Here is a 23,849-nt window from a genome sequence, read left to right as displayed (position 1 = left end):
TATCTGAAATATACTGACTTTATATAAAAATTGTTAGATTTATTGAGTGATCAAGTTGTGTTATGCATAGTTGCTTCCTCCCTAACACCGCCATTCTTTTAGTATTATTTGTTTGCCACAGTTTATGCATTCGAGAACTGTTGTTCTGCTACTGAAACTATATATAAAACTTATGATATAGAGTTTTTTGTATTTGAGTTTTGTACATAATATGATACAAGATGTAAGAAAGTTTTATATACTGGAATATATTGAACCTTATTCATATGTGGGTGATATCACACGATTTGCGCTAGACGGAGGTTTGCCAGTTTGTCACAACTGATTCGTTGGCGGATTCAGTCTGCCAATTCTGATTGGTTCAGTACTGTCACATGGTATAAAACTGCATTTGACAGGGGACTGCCTGGATCAACACATTTTCTACTGCGCGAGTCACAGAACTTAGAAGAATCTTCAATTTGCATCGTAGACCTTGGAATTGAACTGCTTATTGACCTATAATAATAACGCCTTTCTTTCAAAAGGTTAACACAATTATCTAAAACCTATTTTACCTTGAGGCCCTCATACAAAGAAATTTATTTATTTTATCTGCATCTCTGAAGCTACTGGATATATTGGGTTTGGAAGAAGGGAATAGAGTGAGCAATTCTAATCTTAACTCGAACACTATTCCAGAGCAAAGTTCCACAGTATAGGAAAATAAAATAATTCCTTATTTGGTTTGGACATTTTATACTGTTTGGAAGTCATGGATCGCAGGTAGGGAGTAACGCCTGGTAGCCTATACTGGAATAGTGATTGTAAATATTCAGGCGCTCTATTGTTGGATATCCTGTACATTAATTTGGAATTTCTCAAACGGAATCGGTACTTAATAGGTAATATTTTTTACTTACCAGCTAATTTTTCCTTGCTCTTTCTTTCCGGATTAATATTAGCCCAAATGTTCAGTTTTGAAGATGTGCCAGCTTTGCTATCTTTCTATCGTTTTAATTACCCCATACTGTATTGCAGTAGTCTAAATAGGGTTGCATGTAACTGTTATAAAATAGGTTTATGTGCCTTTGAGAGAGAAAATGTCTTATCCTACTAAGAAGCCATCAACTTGAATTGAAACTTTTACTGCTATGTTTGATAAGTTCAGTCAATAATAGGCTATTATCTACCAAAACACCAAGTAGTCTATCTTGACAGACCATTTGCAATTTTTTATCCTTTCATGTCACGTATATTTCATCACTATCAAAAGTATTATTTTAGTTTTGCTAGTATTTACCACCATGCCACTGCATGTGCATCGGTCATCCATTTCGTTTAGGTCATCATGTAAAGAAATTTCGAGTTCCTGCTTTGGGTTCAAGACCTGGATGTTTGATTGGTTGATATATTTATGTTGTGAAGATGAAGCATTTATGGGCTGCTGTGAAAAAGAGACCCATTGTACTTATCTGGATGAATCTTCTGGGTTTGTCTACCTAAAGGTCAAGTAGATCACTGATCCTTGACCACTGGGCCATAAAGTGGATACCAGATGCAGCCAAACAGTGGAAGCCCTGATTTTGTGGAGTACCTGCGGGATCATTATGAAAAGTAAGAAGACATACACGGACATATGTCCTTCCTTACACTGAAATCATCAACTGCCAATGCCCTCTAATCTGGGACTAGGGCAGTGATTCTCAAGCTGTGTGCCGCGGCACACTAGTGTGCCGCGAGAGATTTACAGATGTGCCGTGGGAGTTTTGAAAAATATTTAAAATTGCTAGCGTTTTGAAACCTTGAACATATCGAAAAATTAAATGGTAAATCAATGCCGCAAAAGTTAAAAGAAGTAACATATATAAAAACTCAATCTCTGTCAGTCTGTCATTCATTGGTTCCTTTCGTAACGCGAGACTTGTGCGAGATCTCGGGAGAACTCGATCACTCTAATTATAATAATAGTCTAATAATAAATTCATGCAGCCCATTATACAATGTTCTCGAATTTCCACGTTAAAATAATAAATACGACGTAACAAATCAGACGGATACATCTAGCCGCTAGGGGTAACTTCTTCACCACAAACATTGTTAAATCTTTTCAGGTGTTCGGTGAAAGTTTTCAGATCTTTTTGGTGCACCGCAAGACAAAAAAATTTGAGAAACACTGGATAAGGGTAATGTAAATGGGGAGCATGTTGTTTAGTCCTGTCGCAAACATATCCACCAATGGTCTTCCTCGCTACTGAAATAGTAGCTCTGCTACCACTTAGTGTAGAGACCATTATGTAAGACATACACGTCCGCTTCTGGATATAATGTCCTTTAATAATACCTCTTGCTTGAAATATGATGGACAAGAAGTGTGATCTCAATTGTTGCTGCTCAGTAGAAGAGATTCCAGAATACTACGCAAAGAGGAGGAGAATGTGTAATTCCTAGCATCAAGAGATATGCTACAAATTACAGGACTTCATCCGTACTTTTCGGGGGAAACATACTATTGCAATGTCTGTGAGTAAATTCATATCATATATACAAAGTTTTGAGAAGGCACGAGATAAGACTTTTCTAGGCCTGGCATACGCTAAGGACGGGTCACTGTGGACCAACAAATGGACGTGTAATTCAGAAAAGAATCACTCTTCACATTTCGCACAACCAGACACTGAAATACTGGCTGGTGGGGAAGTCCATGTGCATCAGGTGAAATGTAATTACTCTCATTTCCACTGTGAATGATCTGGGATCAGAAGCATCCTCGGACGGAAGCGTTCGAGATTGGAATCCTTCCTGGCACAGGCAAAACTGGAGATATCTCTTGCATGGAGAAAATATTTGTATGCTGAAATCTTGAAGATCTGTGGTGACTGCCCAGTTGTAGGGCCTTATATCATTCCTGACAGAAGCAGTAGTGTCAATCTTGATATGTTCTATCTGATAACATTGCTTAAGGTGTAAAGGTCAGTTATGAGTTGAAATTGTCCGCGTTCAAGACCAGAAAGAACCAGGAATAAAATGCTGAGTCTGGTCATGTATTATCATTTCTACTGTGCCCTTTTGTATTAGTGTGTATATCTCTACCCTTAATTGAACTGATCTTGACAGGTGAAAGAAGAGGGATTAATGATAGCGGAGGGTATTCCACATCTTGCAAATAACTGGCAAGAATGTTGCTAAATTTATACTGATGCGGAGATTGGAGAGGTCATGTAAGCTTGAAAAATGTTGTTGATTGACCTGTGTGGCAGTCATGGTGAACTCTCTTCTCAACATGTTTCATTGTGCCAGGGGAGGCTGCAATACATCGATGTTGTTGTTTCTTCAAATAATCAGGTCGCCGAAAAGCGTCTCCGCTTGATTAAATGTAGACTTTATTAGGTTATTGATATGGTTGAACAAGACATTGCACATCTCTAAAAAAACATCCCTTCGAAGTTGCAGCAGCTCCGCTAAGAGCGCCATGGACATCAGTAAGGCATCCCTCGATGTATTATCTTTTGCCATCAAGCAATCATTGAAGCGCTGCTGAAGACATTGATTCTTCCTTCAAAAGACTTATGGAGGCCACTGAAAAGAGAATCACATTCGAGCAATAATGATTAGCGTCTCATCCTTAAACTCAAATGCATCCAATATTTAACCAGGGAGCGAGCGCAAGTCCCGGTTGAAATCAAAACTGGTGATGTCTCAGCATGCAATAGTTTCCCAACCATTTGGAGGGGGGACTGATGACCCAGAAATAAAGAGGGCCTTCCTTTACTATGATATCTTCTAGAGGAATGAGAATTGTTCTCATCTTTCCTAGATTCACAACTTTCTTTTACTGGCTGTAGAAGACATGGGTCCATGACCTGTACCACGTGTCCTGCCTTGAGGCGAAGTCATGGCAACATGAAGGGGAAGGAAGACAAACTTTATGGAAATGGCGATCCTACATCCAATAGGATTTAAAGGGAAATAAGAGAAGGATAAATGTTGATTCGGTCATCTCCCTTAGTCAGACGAGTACAGCAGGTCTCTATAAACCCTACGGGATTGATCGGTGGCATGGAGATAGATGTGGTATCTCTGCCCTTAGACTGAGTATGGAGCTCTTCTAACAGGTAATTCTTTCTCCGTGTGATCACCAGTCACCAATGATCTTTTCAGTGACAACAACCTGATGTGCAAGCTCATAACAGAACCATCAAAGTGAAAATCGCTATACCACCTTATCAAAAAGGTGCGATTTGCATGTCATGCTATCGTGATACTGCTTACGAGAGCTTGCTGCTGCTCTCTAACGAGGTTGGGTGGCAGTGGAGGACTAAAGTTTGCGGTTTTCTATCACTACAGAAATGTAACTCAATGTCAAAATGCGTTTTAAAGATGGAAATGAAGCCAATATCTCGCCAAGCAAATTTACATATGACTACCGCATACAGTGGTCCTAGATAAAGAGGGGCATTTCACATATACCTATGACGTAGAATGTAGACTGGGACTGTGCTCCGTCTGATCTTTTGTTATAGAACATTCCATATTAACTGGAGGATAGGTTCTTTTGGCTTCCACAAAGGGCCTTGTGTCCCGGAAATTTAATTAATGCAATAGTGGCAGATAATGTAATATTGCTACTAATGCAAATTGTTATTTATGATAAAGACAGGATCAAAATTAAATGACAATTAATTGAAAAAATCACATACCTCTGATAGCGTCATAAGGATAGCGAAGTTGGTGAGATGACTGCATTCACATACAAAACCACTAGCATTGCTGACCTTGATTGAACATCCATCACTTGACCAAGCTCCTTCCCCATAGCCACTTTAAATGAAAGACAGAAGATATTGCTCAAGAATTAGGACACAGCTAAGATGCATATTGTATGTTAGACATATTAAGTCATACAATGGCCTTTCAAGAGGAAAACTGAAGCGTCAAGTGATATTTTACGAAAACATTTTACTTTTTCTTTAAATAATACAAATTTAGAGAATTACTGTGATTTTGTTGGAACACTGTGTAACGTTGTGTAAAAATGAGTCGGTCAAATGTATGGCTAAATATCTTCCGAGGGTGTATCACACAGATATAAGTCATACAAGCAAAATTAAGAGAAGGCAGAACTGAGGCAGCAAGACAAAAAAGGTTGTTGAAAGTTAAATCTAGTTGCTATATTAGGAAAATCAATCTTACACCTTACAGAAATTATTACAAATCTGAAAGAGATGATGTAATTTCCTTTTGACCGAGCACTGTAACAAAATGTCATAAAATAACAATCAATATATAAAACAAAATCAAATTCAGCTAGTTGCATATGCCATAATGAAGACTTGTTTTATCATTTTTCGCATTGGAAAGCATAGAAATTGAAATTATTGTGTCAACATTTTAGAAACTTTGCAAACTAACTTGGACAGAGTCTCTTATTACATTACAATTATGGAGAATATATAGCAGGGCAGACACTGGATTATTTGTTAATAAAAGAACACATGTATCACATATGCAATGAAATCACTCATAACCAAAACCCTTGGAACCTAAAGTAATTTTCGGTTTGGAGAGGTTTTGGGTACCTAAGTGTTTCATAGATGTGAAATAAAAGCTTCATATAAGTGCTTATGTGACTTGAAAGAGAGAGAGAGAGAGAGATGTTTCGGTTTAATGGAAGAAATAATGATATTAAAGGAAAACTGTAATAGGCGAAGGACTGAGAAACAATATTGTATGAGAATAGTAAACTCACGTTGCATTGAACGTCCAGTAGCTGCAAATCGGCTTTGTGTATTGACTCTGAAACATATGATTAAAAACTATCATAAATTATTTGCACAAGTAATGTAACATCACTTAGAAAATATATTATTAGTACCGTTTGCTTTTAAGACCCAAGAATATATTGGGGATTTATTTAACTTGTTTACAATGAAAGATGTATGCAAATATTTGGTTGGCATCATCTTATGGCATGGCTGAGTGGCTCTGTAATTATATTAGCAAATATTTACAGTTATCTTCAAAGTCACAACATAAGCATTCCTTGTGAAAGATATAAATGCAGGATATACTACATGCTGTGCGGACAATGAATATGTATGGTGAAATATTTTGTAGATTAGATTTGCCAGCTGTGGAAAAGTATAATAGAATATACGCTTACACTGAAGAATCGGAACATTAATTGAAGTGGAATTGCTAGTTTGTTCAGCTTTGGCTGAGGATCCAGCTGTAGTGACATTACCACAGGACCAACATCAAAGCTGCCAGTCTTAATTTGTCTGAAAAGATTCAAAGTATAAATTTACTGACATAACTGTATTCATTTCATGCATTCAAAAATGTTATTATTTACTTGAATAATCTGTACGCTTACCTATCCTACTTTCGAATCCTTACATTGTATTTTATTTTGGTTACAAGTAGTTATGCACTGATAAAACAAATATCGTAAACAAGCTGTAATTTTCATTCCATCAGGTGTCATAATGTGTTCTTATGTATTAATAATAACTTACACATATCATATATTTTTCCACAGAAAATTCCTTAAAACTATAAACTGTTAGATATAGTGAATAATTATACTTTTTACGGTATAATTATATGGAAAATTATGGAAAATTGTACACCCAAACTTTGAGATATAATGCAACGTGATGAATTAATGGCTACTGTTAATCATTCCTTGTGTGCCACCTGCAGATCTGCAATTCAGTCCTGGCATGCTGTTGCAGTTGCCTTTAGTCTGTCTGAGTCTAGATTTGCACAGAGCTGTAGTCTTTGTGCAACCCATGATACATTTTAAGTGTCGGGTTTCTGTGTTACTATTTACTCAAGTACTACGTCGTTGCAGAAAGCGAAATGCAAATAGCACTTGTAATGGACAGATACCCATGCCATGCTGGTTTTAATATTATCTTTTTGCTAATCTTCACTGGCGGCCTTTCTATATCTAGTTTGTATATCTGCCCCACCACTGCTATGCCAACATTATATTGTGAATGTATGTACAGCTAGGAAAACAGTTGATGTATGTGTTTAAGATCATTAATATACGTAACATGTTGTAATGCATTATTTGTCATTATAATTAGCACAATGGGACCTTTTTATATTGTTTAACATAAAAGATGTATGGCCTTTAATTGTAAATTTAATTTTCGTTTTTTAGACCGTCGCCATGACATTTATTTTACCTAGATTTCTAAATTGTTTTTCCAGGGACAATGCTCATTTTAAGGTAGGCAAATGAAGTATCTTCTATTTCATCTTGAATATCATCTCCTTTGATAAGACAATCTTCCATTTCAAAACAATTCCTCCTATAGAAATGGTAATCAAGCACTAACAGAACAACTCTGTATCAAAGAAATGACACCCGAAGTTTAATATGCTCCATGTCTCAATACAAAAAACAAACTCGATCCATTTTACTTCTTCCATCAATTAATTGGTGAAAGGGAGTCCAGAGGACCATCATTGTGACTAATGACCTGAGGACCAAAATAAACCTAGCAGTTCATTGTCAGATGCCGACACCTCACCAGCAATAATGCAATTTTAATTAGCATCACCAGGCTGTCATTCACCATTACCTTATACGGCGGATCGCCTGTGCTTGATCACAACCATACAAATGTGAAAAGACCTAGGTGCACCATTGTCAGAATAAATCAAAGGAAAGTCTGAAGGAAACATATTAGCCTGCATTGACCATGCCGATATTTACAGCGTCAAGGTAAAGGAAAACACCATCAATGCTGCTACATATGTTGGCACTGGCAATGCTGGCATGTATACCCAGCCCGATGTATCTATCATTGCTGCATTTGAGAATCACCTTTTGGCACCACTCACCATGGAACTGATATTCACTTAATACAAGTCGATTCAGAGCACTAATATGTGGGCTCGCTTCCCTATCAGCGGTATCTCTTTGGAGTAAGACTATCTGACCCAGGAAGAACTTGCATGCATGATCACTCAGCAGTACAACTGAGAGGTGCGTCATCACAGAGTGGAGATCATTAAGATGATTCATAAACACCAGGCGATAGTTTCGCTGCTTGAGGATGCAAACAAGACCGTCAGGTTTCCACGTGATACATAGCATTTACGCAACCTCTTAATTAACAAGATCTTAGTGAAATTTGAGGGCATCCCAAGCTAGATATATATCCCTTGGCCAGTAAAATACAAGCAATGGGAACGGACCCTACAAATAATGGTAGGTTAGTCTATCAAGGATAGGAAGGTGTTCTTGACTGATGTTAGTGCCTTTTACCAAACCCAATTTGCCCGTGTCAATAAAAGCCAACATCCTCAAAGGTGCGGAAGACTCATTAAAATGCAAGCGAAGGCATAACTTTGGAAACTGGAAGACTGCACAGCTCAGCACAGTATCTCCAATTTATATTGATCACCCCCTTCTGGGAAGGGATCTGTGATAACTTACAACCCGACCTCATTAACACCACTGTTCCCACAGCGAACAAATCAATACTTGTACGGATCCATGATTACCTATATGAGTTGGTGTCTTGTGGAGCAGTGATAGTGGACAAAGACTTATATACTACCTTTGTGGACTTTACAGAAAAGAATGACAAAGAGATAGCAATGACCAATGCAATACAAGAAACTAACCTTGGGGTCAGGATGAACGTTTCTCTGGGATCGACTATATTCTGCCTGTACACAGCAGTTATATGCCACTTTGTGCCTTCAAATAGCCGCGAGCATACTTCACGTTATTTAAAAGTTGATCATATCATCCAGGCCTCGTTACAAATCGCGTTTGCAGTCTTTACGTAAACTCTGGTATAACAATACCACCAACTGCAACTTGCTTGATTACATATAAATATGTCAACTTTGTAAATATAAAGCAATAAATTACAAGCATACCTGAAAATGGGCTTGACAGCACAACCAATAAAGGATGTGTCAGCAGAACTGAAGATGATTGTTTCAGCAGGACAATATCAGGAAGTGACTTAAGTCAACAAGTTAAACACCCAGTTAGAGTTGCTGGTGGTAAAAGACTTCCTGAGGTGATGAAACAACGCTGGTTTGAAAACGTGGATATTGCTAACATGCAAGCTGCTCCAGTTTCAACAAGCGCAATGATAGCTCAACAAACACGGCAGTGAATGCCATTGTATGTTCTCTGGGGTAAATTTGGCAGCTAGCCTTCTTTAATTCTTCATCCAGTGCACCAGCACAAGTTCACATAATACAGTTTCAAGAACATCCAGCACGATCAGAGCAACATTGAGATGCAACTTGTGGAAAGTCGTCGGAACAGCAAACACTGAAGGTAGCAGCAGCATCTATTAGACGTACACCTTTTACCTTTCATATGAAAGTAGATGTGTGTTGTGCTTGTCATTAAAAAAACTAACAGACACTTGTTAATTGCACAACACAATGTTAGATTTCACATCACCGTATGCCAAGGACATCATAACTTCCTTTTCCATGGAGCAAATGTCTGGTGGCGTTAAGGCTGCAATTTGGATGATTGTCAAATGCTTGTTTAAAAATGAAATTATCCAAATTTGTTCAAACGTTGAAGATGCAGGAAGCTCTGTAACCATCACAATGCTACACCTTTTGATGCAGATCATGCTAATTAAACAAGGTATCAGTCCTTGTAATATCATTAACTACATCAAACGACAAAAATGAACTTTGTTGCTCTCGTGATCGGTGGCGCAAATATTACGGCAATCACATTCACTTGCTCAAACTTTCTCTTCTCTGCAGTGCAATCAGATGTGACCAACGCCAAATGGATTTGCCATGACGAAGTTATGGAAGAACTCCAATCTGCGCAGGCTGAATGCAAGTGTAACTGCAATGATCACCTTAATCACTTGAATGACAAAGCATACCAAAAATACTTCGCAGAACATTAGTCAATGTGCATAATTGTAATATATGATGACAAGTGTGGAAAAGATATGAGGCCACACGCCCTCATCGAATCCAGGATTTTGACTCATGCTGACATGCATTCATCCAAGCAACAAAATACGAGAAGGTGTTTGCGGCAGAGGTGGGCGCGGTAAAAAGGGGGAAGAGGAATTACCAATGTCTGCTACGTGGCCTATAAATATTTATTTTAAAGTAGCGAATGCAGGCAACTGCTTGCACTGCTGAGCTGGAGTTAGGACTGTTTGTTTGTAGATCAGTAGCTGTCCTTGTGGATCAAAGGCTGTCAGTATGACAAAGTACAGCAAACTGTTAAACACCTAATCAATCCTAATCACGTAGCAGTATACTATGGTTCGCAAGGTTCCCAGAAGGGCGTGGCAGTGACAAAATAAGCAGCATATTAATGAGCCATTATTCACACAAAATCTTGCCGCTGTGGTCTGATATTCCAGCATCGAAAAACGTTGATGCACCAGACTGATCCCTTGGCCAACAAGTACAATAATTCACCGTGGTTGACATCACCAGTTGTAACAATGAGGTTGAACCCTTGGGCACAACTGGTTGATCTGGAATGTCAGTGGCATACCTCTAATACCCTAGTGCATTAATTGTATAGACTGGAAAGATTGGAAAGCAATGAACACTGTGCCATCATCACTGTGGAATCCCTCAAGGTGGTCAGTCTGGCTTACAGGTTTGACGTTAAACGACATCCATCAATGTACCATTATTCAGGTAGTGTTCCTCTGCAAACAGGTTTTGTTCATGAGAGGCAACTTATTGTGTCCGAATGTTCTCCGAGATAATTAAGAACATTCTACCATCAGCTAGGCCAAAGGCTTTGAACAATACCGTCTATCAAAATCTATTTGTGGTATCCAGTGGACTAAGGCTTGTACTCTTTATGCAGTACACCAAATTTGTGTGTGGTGGCTGGAAATGGTGGTCATCAAGTGCCAGAACCACATTTTTCTATAACAGGAGATCGAAGCAGATGAGACACCTTACAACTGTTCTTGAAATGCCTTTGGTTCTACTTATCTAGATTCTGGTTTCATGGCCTTTGTCTACTATAAGGCCGACAAACCTGGGCTTTTCATAGCCTTCGAAATAAACATACCTATATTCTTTTAAGTTTCCATGCTTTCCCGGAAAGTGAATCATGCTACAGAGATGAGCATCTTTGATTGTTTCTCTGAGGACATCATTATAATCAATAGTCAGCAGGAAACTGTTATTGCCCCTGTACAAGGTGTGCACTTTATCGAAAAAGCTTTTGCATAACTGTAGAAATTATACATAAGGTGAATCAAATATTTGCATACATCTTTCATTGTAAGTTCTTGCTTTGTGGTCGGCGATCTGGTACTTGCGGTTAATATCGATGTAGTCTCGCATTCAGTCATTACACAGTTCCTTGCCACAAGCACATTTGACAGGCTGGATTATGTTCAGCTAGAGAACGAAACTCTTCGTGCTTCACTTCCACATGACACTTGAGGTTTTGGATAAAAGTGATAACAGTATCCATGCCTCTGCCTAACACTATCTCTTTTGAAATATAGCAAACTCTACTTGGAACCTTATCAATGATATCTTTGTGTCGCAACCTTTGGTTTGCCAGCTGGTCTTTCCAATGGTACGTATACTCTCTCAAAATCCCCAGAAATAATGTATGGGATTCGGATCCGGTGATATTGGTTTCGCAAGGTTAGGATGATCTTGCCTGGCGTCGGTAATGAAACGTGCTGAAGCTTTTTGCTGATAATGTGCAAGTCATTCAGTGACATACTCGATTTCTTTTGCTGTGTTCATAATGATTTGTTTATTATGATGCCATACTAGATGACAAGGTTGTTTATTCAAACATAGTGGCTCCTTGACATGACATTCTTACTGTTTCACTATTGAGCTTGTCTTACTAATCTTGCCTCGTGTTTTGCGGCTTATTAATGCACATTAGGTTTAGGCCAGTTTGAAAAGTAAAGAAACGTATGGTTATTGTCTAAGAAACTTCAACTGATGCAACAAATGATCTGTTAATATTCAATGAGATGAACGTTGTTTAAAATAACATGAACCTTAAAAACAATGCCTACTGGTCTAGGAATGTGCAAATTAAGATAAAATATCTCCATTTCTTAAAATTGTCTATGATAGCTATCTAGTCTTGTAACTCCAATGGAACAGGATTCATATGTACTAACAATATTATGCTTTTTATTTGAATTTTAAAATTAACTGCCTAACAATACATATTGATTTTGGTTGCAGTTTTCTTGTTCCGTCATGTTGATGTCTCTTTTTATGTGGTCAGGTGTCACATAACACTGAATCAGGACATTGTATTAATCATTACTTTTGTCTTGCAATTTTAAACTTTAGCACATAGCATTTTTTTGTAGTGTTCATTTCTATTCATAATTTTTCACATATAAACTTGTTCATTATTGTCTCAATTTTTTTCTTTTACATCAATGCTCAGACATTACATTTTCCTAAAATGAATTCATCAAAATAATAAGAATCCGAAAAGCACATATCAAAATCAAATATCACCACTTTCCATGTTATATCACATTGTATTCAGTTTTCTGTTATTTATATTTATATTTTTTACCCTGGAATTTCCTTTTGTATATTTCATTATTTTGCAGGCATATCCTAAGACTGTTTTCTATACAATTTCTAAGCACATTATCAAATATATATTGCCTTGTACCTTGCATATATTTTCATTTTAGTGTACATTATTAAACATATGCAACTTCTATTGTTCAAAACATTTACACTAACCAAGAATTTAAGTAAATTTTGCTCATGTTTTGTAAATACATTTTGTCTATATGAAACCTTCAATTATCATTCCATCTATATACCACTCCAGGTTATTGTGTAACATCATGTAATCATTCTTTCTTCATCTACCTGCTATCATTTTATGCAAAACCAAATATATATATATATATATATATATATATATATATATATATATATATATATATATATATATATATATATATATATAGAATAGGAAAAAAGATAAATATTTACCCATCCAATAGTATCTTGTTCTGTAGCATGCCAGACAAGTTATTGTACAAAACTGCAGTATACGTGTAATTATTATCTACAAAATATTAAATAGTTACATTTCAAATCAATAACAAATTTGGTTCTATTTAATATTTAGTGTGAAGAATAACAATGTTGGGTACGTAACAATTTAATTATGTATCCTATTTTGTGCAAATTCTTTGCTATACAAATATGATGACACTTCACACCTGCATCCGAATAGGATGCCTGGCTCTGGTAGTCCTTAAATCTAGGTATGAATGAACTACTAAAATATAATATTTGACAGTTCATAAAATGATTGATGGACCCCTAATCTGGATGACTAAGTCAAAAGTGGTGTATCATATCTTGGTGATTTAATAAATTAAAATACGACTTCAGAAAATGATAATCTATATGTATAATACCACAAATACTATATTAAGCTGTTTCTCCATGTTTGCACACCCCAAACAAAACTCTAGGCCTGTTTCATAAATCTGATTCATGAAATTCCACATCGGAGTGGAATTTGTTTTAAAGATTATTTTCATTAGAATTACAATCTACCAGACTTTGATTTATATAATACAATATAATTTTATTTGTCTTCTAAGAACTGCTCATTTCTTCCTGCTTCTTTATACAAAATATGAATGATACTTTGATTGACATTGAAATCTTACTTATGTTCATTTATTATAACTGATAGCATTCTTTTATTCATTACAAATAGTACAGTGAAATAGTTCACCATTTTTTGTAAAAATGGTACTTTCTTGAAAGCAACAGGGATTTTTATTCATGTTGCTTGGTGTATGCACTGCATGCATCTGATAGCATTCCGCAAGCCTCAACACTTGAAACTTGTGGTACTGTGTTAAATAGTTTATCGGTAATTGTTTGAGAATGCGAAGATAATTGTGATAAACTCAATAGCTGCCTGTTTGAATATTGTCTTCAAATATACCTTCTTGTATGGGAAAATAAAGCGCGTCATTTAAATCCATAAGATATTCATTATTTCTGCTGGCCTCTAAATCTGCTGGTAGTTGACACCCAATCTTAACATCTGAAAATAAATAAAGTTCATATTTAGTATTGAAATTATACTGAGAAATTGATGTCAGTGATTATTTGATACAAGTACATATTTGACACACTGCTTCTAAATTGTTGGACACTTATTTGCTGCTACCATCAGAGCTGTTTTCAACCAAATTTCAACCACAATCATCTATGAAATCCGTCTGACATTAATATGTTTTGTTCAGGATTGAAATGTAAAATGTATCTGTAGCTGAACCTGTCATAATGGTCATCTTTATGGAACTAAGCTGTGACAGCAAGAGTATTATGATTCCCTCATATTTTCTATATAAATGGCATCTATGTAATGGTCACCTGCTCTCTGTGGTAAGCAGCCCAGTGCTTCCTACCCATTTCATGGTGTCTCCCTACCTTAGACTGTCATTGATTTATGATGAAGGCATTATTTAGACAAAAGAATATCATGTAAATCGATGTGCAAACATTCCTTATCCCGCTTGTACTCAATTTGCTCGTCATCAATATGTCAATTTTGAAAACAAGGGAGTTTTTATCATTAGGGTAGTTGGTAAACACAATTCGTTTGCTGGATTGTTAGATAGGTAGTCATGCTATCAGAGCAGAAATAGAAGTTGCCTTTATGCAAGCGTGACAGGTGTAGTTCCATACCTTCATGAATTTGCCCATAACTTAAAAATATCTCTGATGAAAGAAGCTTGTGTTTGAGAAGAGATACAAATTACACCCCTTTCTACTACGGTCAGAGGTCATTCAATCTTTAAAACTTGTCCGTAAAGGCATCCAAAGTTTCAATTTTTGTTGATTTCAGCAAGTGAGCAAATGACTAATCCAGTTATTGTTTCTGAAGTGTAAGCAGCTCTTTACAAGTATAATTCATGGTGTACCTGTGTATTACTATCATATGTAAGCTGTCAATCAGTAGTGAAGTTAATGCTTTTTCTTGGTGCTCAAAACAAAGTTTAGATAATAATAATAATGATACTAGCAATGATACCACTACTACTACTACTACTACTAATAATAATAATAATAGTGATACTGATAGTCATTGCATGGTATAAGTTCAAAAACCAATTTTGAATAGCGAACTTGTTTACAGAACTAGTTTGTTCACAAAGGCCAGTTTTGTCTTTTCTATTGTCAGGTTAGACTATATATGTATATACTGCTACAACTCTATCGCCTTAAACTAAGTAACAGAAAAGGGTGAAAATCAACACAATGTTGTAAAATTCAACAAATAATTTATTTCAATAGAATACGAAGTGAAAAGTTAAAAAGAACTTACAGTATTGGTAATTTAATCCCAAATACTCTGAAAATATCTATCACAAGACAAAATGTATTAATTTAGAATTGAATTCCAGTGATATTCCAAATAAAGTCTGATATTGAATGTATTGTTGTGTATGCAGTTTTGAATGTGATAATGTGCCAATGACATGGAATGTGGCGATGTGTTAACAGTCTTTCAACGTTTCTCATTACTGTAATCCAAAATTTCCATGTCTGATTTCCCTATAAATTGCATTTAATAGTCCAAGAAATTTTAGTATGGACTTTGTAATTCCAGTGAAAAATAATTTGAACCAATAAAAGATCCAACTAAATCGAAAAGTAATAAGACTAATTCTGTTTTGAATGTTAAATCTTAAATAAAAAAATGTAGTCATATTATACAGTGAAGAAGCAGATTTTCATTGTTTGATTGTTTACATAACTCCATAGCTTCCACATTAATTAGATTTAAATACAAAATGACATAGTAATAGAACCTATTTCTTGATCTGCATCACACATATCAGATTAAAATTAAATACATGTCGTATTGTCGTGATATTACAGGTCACCTACTGGATCTGTCTGTTTTTAACTTTTATTACTGCCTGGACCAAGCAATAAATAGGTATAGAGGTGTGTATGCACTGCTCATGGATTATGCGAGATAGTTATGCCATACTTTGTATGTATGATGCATGACTTGCAATACCTTTGTCTTCAATGAACCAGTCCCCTCACAAATATTCCACTGGAAAGTAAAACCGACACATTATCCTGATTGTTCTATATCTTTGTCTTTTGCCACTTGTATAACATAAGGTAATAATGTAATCTACATTTTTTGGAACTCAAAATTAAATTTATTATTTTATTCAATAGCCTGGCAACACCCCAACAAAAAATAAGAAAATCATTCAAAGCATAACTGCACTAAATCTTTTTGTCCTACCTATTTATATTATAACGTTGATATGCAAAATCAACAAACCAAATTAAATTCCTCAAAGTCTATGCTGTGGAGCAGCCAAATGAGGGGAAACCAGTAAGATATATTAAATGATTAAAAAATCTAGAGAGTCAATATGAATTAAAAACTTAAAATATTGCATGCCCAAATATTTTATTCAAGTGTCTTTATTTTTTCTTTGAAGTCGTTTTGAAATCGCATAGATGAGAATGATTTCCAGCAGGACTGAACATTGTCTTTGAGCTATATGGACAATATCTGAGGTTTCAAATTTTTTAAAAGTATATTACCAATATTTTTTGTTTGAATCCTTGATTCATTTGTTTGTAAAGAGCAGATGCTGTTTCCTTTGAAAAAATTATCAATAGTGTTCAACACTATCTCAGCTCCTCTTCCTTTCTTTGACTTTAAGGTCTGCCATAAAGTTCTGGTGTTTTCGTCCACTATGTTGCTTGCCGTCTCCACGAAATTCTAGAATGGTTTAAAAAACGTTACTTGTACATCATTTATAGGAATCTGATTCTTATAATTCAAACAATTCAAATCACATCAAGATTCAGCATTTAATGAAGGAATATTACAGAGGCGATAATTAAGAGAAGATAAATTTCTGGTCATTTGTAAGAAAGTTCTGTATTACGACATCTAATTGCTTATATACAATTAATACATATACCTTCACTATTATTTGTGTGACAAATCTATATATTTTTTTATATCCTATTTTCTGTTCATGAGAAGAGAGCTATGAAGAGACATTATATCAAAACGAAAATTGTTTACGCTATCTCAGTCAGAAAATATCTATTGAGGTAATGATTGATTTAAGTGTGGAAAAAGATATGACCCATGCACTTATCGTTTTATATGTTCCTTGTTTCTGCCTCGTGGAATGACTTTGAGTAAAAATCTACAGACAATTTATCGAATATAAGAGGTTCTTCTAGTCATTTCCTATAGTCATATTTTCCTTAGTAATACTTTTATGAAGCTTCACATTTAATTCACAACGTTTCGTTTACACCTACCGTAAATTTACCAAAAGAGATATCAGTCCAACACACTCTAAGATCAGCTTCTTATTTCCTAAATTGGATGATTGGAAATAAATTTTGTTTGTTTGCTGTGATGAAGAAGTTCAACAACTGATCGTGTTTTATTTGTTCATCTCAAAAGCTGAGGTACGCACAATTTGTTTTATTGCTTAATTTCACAAACCAACGCCTTGCTTACTCCCAGTTAATGTCATTAAACATAGACAAATACTCTACTCTTGTTCTATAGTGGCTACAAGTCTCTAATTTATCTTTCATATACATATCACCTAATACTTTTGTACATTTTAAATTTGATTTCATGTATTTGTTAAAAGCACTCTTGATCTCTGCGTTAGTGTTACCAACCCAAATGCATTTTAAGCAACCCTCAAAATGCAAGCACAATAAATGTTAACTGTTAAATGAATGGAAACTGAATACAAAATGAACACCAAGTAACTACACAACAAACTAAACAATGCTGGTTTATGCAAGAAATAAGCACTGACCCCTAAAGAAAAAAACTGTAAAGTATAAACATTAATGAGCGATAAGCTATAAAATGTATGACTCCACTGGAGTTACTTTCTTTGTGTCGTCTTTCAGAAACATGTCCAAATGTATTTTCAGCTGTATTATTTGAGGCACATAAATACTACAAAACACATAAGTGCACAAGATAAATGGTAAACAATAGAACATGACTGGGTAGAGTGTCAATGGTAAGGCAGAATATATGAATTTGAAATGCATGTGTGGGTACGTAAAGGTTTCAGGTTCTGCATATATAATTCGACATATTTATCTATTACTTATGGAGAGTGTTTTGGTTTCGTTTACCTTAGTAGCATTATACGAATCTTTAAAGTCTGTGACATTGTCTTTAATTTCTGTAATTTGGTTTAGCAAAGAGACCACAATCTCCAACTCCATCGGGCCTATTTCTTTTACAGTTGCTGTTTTAGCCGTTTCCAAGATCGTTGAGACGTTGGTAACTAAAATCCCATCTTTGAGCTTTTCAATCTAGAATAACCAAAAAACAAACAACTTCTGAGCAAAACGTGACATAACATATAACGCACACTCACCCACACATAAAGACATGTATATATGAATAATTGATAAGGGATTGTCCTACAATGTAAGACACAGTATATGTTTTTGTTTTAGTGCACCCCCCAGAACAAAAATATCGGGTGATGTGTCTTACGTTGTAGGACAAGGATAAGAGTTAGCATGCCCTTATCCTAGCCCTATAATGTAAGAGGTAGCACATGTTGTTTTTGTTTTAGTGATATGTCTTACTACCCAAACAACGGTCTTGTATAGCCTCTTCCGATGTCGGTTGACATCGGAATGAGTAGTCAAAGTTTCAGGATTATTTCACACACTTGGCTGCATATATCGACACTCTTACACTAATTTATGTGTAATTAATACACTTACTGTGCTGTCTTTATCATGGCGGAATGAAAATACGACACTAGCAAATGGACGCATTATCATGTTGCGTTGACATACATTTGAATTTCTTGCAATGCGACAGTAGTCGAGGTATGCCCAAGTATGTTTAAGTAGGTTCCCCATTTTCAGCAATGTTCACTCAATCCATGTAAGCTAATATTGTATTGGTTAATCTGCCTGCATAATTAGGACATAGCTTGACATCAACCAATGGTGTACGCCGATTTAATTCGTCGTGCAGGATACAGGATACTAATACTGACATCCAAACTCGTTACTCTGGATACAAGCTAGGTAAACTGAGCCACGTTATCGTGGCACTCGGGAGATGAGGGAGGTAAAGTACGATATGTTTTTTCTTTGTGGCAGCAGGGTTTAATAAGCAATAGCGCAAATAGTTATTGTCAGATTCTAGTTATTACCTGATTAATAAGATGAATCAAAGTGTTGCTCACACATTGGTCGTAATTAGCTCCTCCCCAAGTACCATTTTCATTGCAGACAGGTGTAGCCTCGCCTTGAGTATAGAGAAATGACAAACACTAATTATAAATACTAATTATGCAATGTTGTTACAGTGTTTGCTAAAAATCTTTCTTACTTTATTTTTTTTAAAAATACAATGGCTGTTGTTCCTTAAGGTATCATTTAGTTGTTCCGTTGGATATTTAAAAGTCTAAAATCATGAAAAGAAATCCTATTTAAATGAGGTGTTGTTTTCATTGCTCTTTATAAAGTATGTGCTTAAGCAACAACTCTAAATCAATCAAACACATGAAACGTATGTTTAATTAGATAAGTCATGCAAATCTCCATATAGTGCAAATTATTCAAATTATATACCTCCACAAACGACATTTCAATAGCAGTAATATGTTAATACTACTACTTTACTGAATTTACCAGTCAGAAGAAAGACGGATGACCTCAGGATTAAAAGCTATAAGAAATCAGTAAAATTACACTAACACAACGCGTGTTGATCACCATAATCTGGTAACGGGCTTCTCATTATGTATTTAGCTGTGGAAATATGATTTATTGAACGACGTAACTTACTTTGGGAACCAAGAGCAAAGATAAAATGATAGAAAGGTAAGGTGAGAGTGCCCGACGGACTGCTTAACGCAGAGAGAGAGAGAGAGAGAGAGAGAGAGAGATCATTTTGACCTTCCTTGTACCGTAAGAGAAGCCAAATATAACCATAAGGCTCCGTATGGTCAAAAGAGCCTATCTTGATAATCTCCAGCACAAATATAACTGAGAATGGGAACCTCAGCATGGATTGGAGCCACTGTAGGCAGATAATTCTTCACTAGAGACCCAGTTATACAAAGAAGAGAAACTAAATCATAGTTCACAATAAACGGTACACTACCGTTTTCCATTAGCAAGGCATGAATGTTAGACATTCTACCTGTAATTGCCATGGAGATCAGGAAGACGGTCATAACGGTAAAGTTAATAAAGGAAGCTTCACTCCAGTTTCATAAGTATGTTTCGATAAAGCTCAAAAACTCATGAAAGGATCCACCTGAAAGACTGTAGAGAAGGGGATGCCTTATAACTTTTAATTGCAGAAACAGAATTTCTCTTTCCTCGGAAAGGAAATGAAATGTTGCTACTGATTTAAGGGTGGATAGTTAGGGTCAAGCAGTTCCTGCTGTACCATTTACAGCTGTGTCTGCAACTGGTATTATAAACCTTGAAAACTGATTTCCTCCGTGCCTGAGCAATGAAGGCAGCATTCTTGCCTGAAAACTGGATTTAGTTAATAAATTGTCTGAGTTGTGCAAAGCATGAAGGTTTTGAAACTGTATGTTGTTATAAGAGCTTAACTCTCCTCTGTGATTATATCCTACCCTCATCTATCAACTGTTGATTAATTATTGAACCAAGACTATTGGATCCATGTGGAGCAGGGCTATCAGGATCAAGCGAGACGTGCAGATTCTGACTTGGTGGAGAACCTGCAGATATATTTGAGGAATGGAAATAATAAAGTCGCTCCGACTTAAGACTGATAGCATCTATCCAGGCTCTCTGATTTGCCACTGGAGAGAAATAAAGACGGATCTTGTTGTTCATTCTCATAGCACAATATTCAACTATTGACCACATTTTTAAAAAAATTCTCTGTCTCCGACTGGTGCATGGACCATTCAAAAAAACAGTACAGAGCCTCATCTGAACAAACTCTCTACCCGGATATCCAGACTTTGAGAGTGATCTCATCTGAGACTGCTCATTAAAAAATATTAAAAATATTTCAGACCTCCATGCAAACATTACGAATATGTGTAACTCTTTGATACATAAAGCACGCTGTTACTGATATCTTGTAAGATGCGATCATAATATGTGACACTTTCCAAGGTTAGCACACACTCGGAAGGTTATAATCATTTCTGTAACTCTTCTAGGTTGTGTAAAGGAATTTCAGCCTCTCCCTGACACCACAGTCCCTGAAGGACTACTCCTTCTGCCTCCAGGTGCGCACTCCATACAAAATGTAATATATCTGTACACAAAGTGTACCTCACGAGGATCTAATTGGGACTTCTGGAATACCCAGGATGATCCAAGCTGATAATTGGTCCCTGTGTGATTTACTGTATGGTAGGAGCAAGAACTGGAGATGGCATATCTAAAATCTCCATAAGGCAGCCAATTATATAGCAGAGTTGAAAGGTTCAGGACAGTGAGGTAAAGATAGGCAAGCAACGAAGTAAAATCTGTGTGATAATTCTGGTGCAATGCGAACACTCCCTTGTTTGGTAAAGAAATTCATCCCCACATACACGAAGTCCTGAGATGGGATTATATACGATTCTCTATACCGGGTATTAGACCGGGATCAACATCTGAAAAGGTCGTTCAAAAGAGAATCTTTCAAGACACTTATCATGCATTAGTCGATTACTTGAGCAATGGGACACCTGAAGAACTTAAGCGCGTCGCTATTACATCAATCATTAAATGTGTAGGTGGGGCTTTGGGGAAAGAATTTGAAATTGAAATGCCTCCTGACAAAGATAAAAAACTGATGTACTTCCTATGAGTCAAGAGGATGAAGTAATGTTGTAAAACATGCTGGCGATCTATCTAGGCCACGTGGTCATTAGGCCTTAAGGTATTCCCGACGGAGGCTGTTATCTCAAAAAAATTGTTTAAGGTGGAAAGTTCAAAGATGAGTTTAAATTGTTGACCTTTGTTCGACACTGAAAAGATCTAAGAATAGAAACCCGGAATTTGATTCTTTTCCATTTCACTGAACCGACCTCTTCCGTAGACGGATGTGCATTTCGTTCCTTAGACAAACAGTTAGGACTCGTACCCAATAATTGGAAGAGGAGACCAATGGCCAGAGCGTACAAGAAGGGATCAACCAGGTCTGGCAGACTTCTTGCACAAGGAATATTTTTGCGCTTGCTGCATCGCGGAGTGTGGAAACAACAGAAGACCTTAGTACGATTAGGTCGCATGTACTGGGAAGAATCCTAGTGTCTTCATGTGATACATGTTTTGGCGCAAGGCTGATGGAAGAAGGTTGTAAATGTTTTGATGTCCTTTAAAAACGAATTGGTTTCTTCCTCCTGCAATGACCGACCTGAAATGATGGAACAGGCAAGGGACCCAAAAGGGAAAAACTTGACTTTTATGGGATCTCAGTAGTATAGGCTGGTATAGGAAGACTGTCGTTATCCTGAATCTGCTTTCGAGATGAGGCAGAAACGTACTGTTCGTCATGTCTCACTAGGGGAGAGAGATACCATATAATGGTTTTGTCATGTGAACAATCATGGTAGTAACGGGAATACCCTACCAATTGTCCTCCAAGGTGAATGAGATTCTGATTCTGAAAGCACTTGTAAGAGAGTGGCAAGCTGTCTCTTTTTGCAGGATGAGGCCAGCAGTGTCGGAGCCAATCCAAGGTATGTAATGTATCCATAACTTGAAATCAAGATAGAGTCATTTATGATATTATGAAGGTGAAAGACGACTCAATAAACATAAGAGGAAGTCCAACAAGGATTACAAGGGAACATAGGGAAGAAGGGATAATGATCTAATCAGCTTCTATGTGTAGGCTGGTAAACTCCGACTCCATAACCTCATAAAGATTGGACATTAGCATAGCAAAATAGTCGGTGTTGACCTTTTCATATCCCAAGACTAAACAGCACAACCTGGAGTCCAGTTTCTTAAGGAGCAGTGCCGTTACTGGTGACCAGTACGCAAAGCCCAGTAGCCAGTGATCCATGCCTAATGCACAGGTGACTGGTGAGGTAAAGAAGACCTGTTATACAATCCCACCTCCGATCAATCCAACGAGACCACTGTTTTTCTCTTCATCATATCGAATGTCTTTTAGCAATCTCTGGACCGTGTACGTCGCAATTGTTTTCTGTTTCTCAGATCCCTTCTGTGAACAGAGAATACCATACTTGCCCAGACACAGGTACGGAAGGGGAACAATAAATGGAAGTAACACTAAACTGAGCCAGGTGCAAATAGTAATCACAATTACAAGGAAAACATACGAATAAACTCAATTATTCAAAAACTGGGGTATACAACTGAATAAAAATAGAAGTAATTGACCAAACGTGTGTATAGCAACAGCTGCAAAGTTTAAATTCACTTGACATTCCTGACATGTTAACTTGCAGGATCAGCGCAAGGAAAACCGAGGAAGGGTAGTCCGAATGTTGGCTATTACTGACGAGTCAGAGTTATATCATATTCTTTGTAACTCTGATCATCCAATTACCAGTTGCAGGAAGGAATATTAGCTTGGATTGGGGACTTAGGATCCCGGAAACAAAAAAAATTGCATAAAATCAGGAGGTGTTCTACCGCTAATTATATATATATATATATATATATATATATATATATATATATATATATATATATATATATATATATATATATATATATACATACATATCTGTATCTCTGTGTGTGTGTGTGTGTCAGATGAAGCAGTTTGCACGAAATCTGTTTGTTTCCTTAATTTAACACTTCCAAGTGCCAAGTGT

At 36.4% G+C, this 23,849-nt stretch overlaps 1 protein-coding gene across 1 annotated transcript in view; it reads right to left on the bottom strand.

The window, feature by feature from the left end:
• LOC149802770 (adhesion G protein-coupled receptor L3-like) overlaps positions 1–23,849 on the bottom strand; it is a 123,287-nt gene that overhangs the window by 24,358 nt on the left and 75,080 nt on the right. Inside the window, exons 10-17 of the mRNA XM_089952198.1 lie at positions 19,227–19,321; positions 18,181–18,363; positions 16,594–16,774; positions 13,955–14,056; positions 12,979–13,054; positions 6,143–6,260; positions 5,729–5,775; positions 4,680–4,800 (exon numbers count right to left, since the gene is read on the bottom strand). Of these exons, the coding sequence (XP_089808324.1) occupies positions 4,680–4,800; positions 5,729–5,775; positions 6,143–6,260; positions 12,979–13,054; positions 13,955–14,056; positions 16,594–16,774; positions 18,181–18,363; positions 19,227–19,321 (923 nt within the window). The remainder of the gene's footprint in view (positions 1–4,679; positions 4,801–5,728; positions 5,776–6,142; positions 6,261–12,978; positions 13,055–13,954; positions 14,057–16,593; positions 16,775–18,180; positions 18,364–19,226; positions 19,322–23,849) is intronic.

This window comes from Sinohyriopsis cumingii, chromosome 3 (assembly GCF_028554795.1).
Source record: "Sinohyriopsis cumingii isolate HCF-2022 chromosome 3, ASM2855479v2, whole genome shotgun sequence".
NCBI classification, from domain to species: Eukaryota; Metazoa; Mollusca; class Bivalvia; order Unionida; family Unionidae; genus Sinohyriopsis; species Sinohyriopsis cumingii.
The sequence above is the reverse complement of the archived record's forward strand: the minus strand, read 5'-3'. Positions and strand labels throughout refer to the sequence as shown.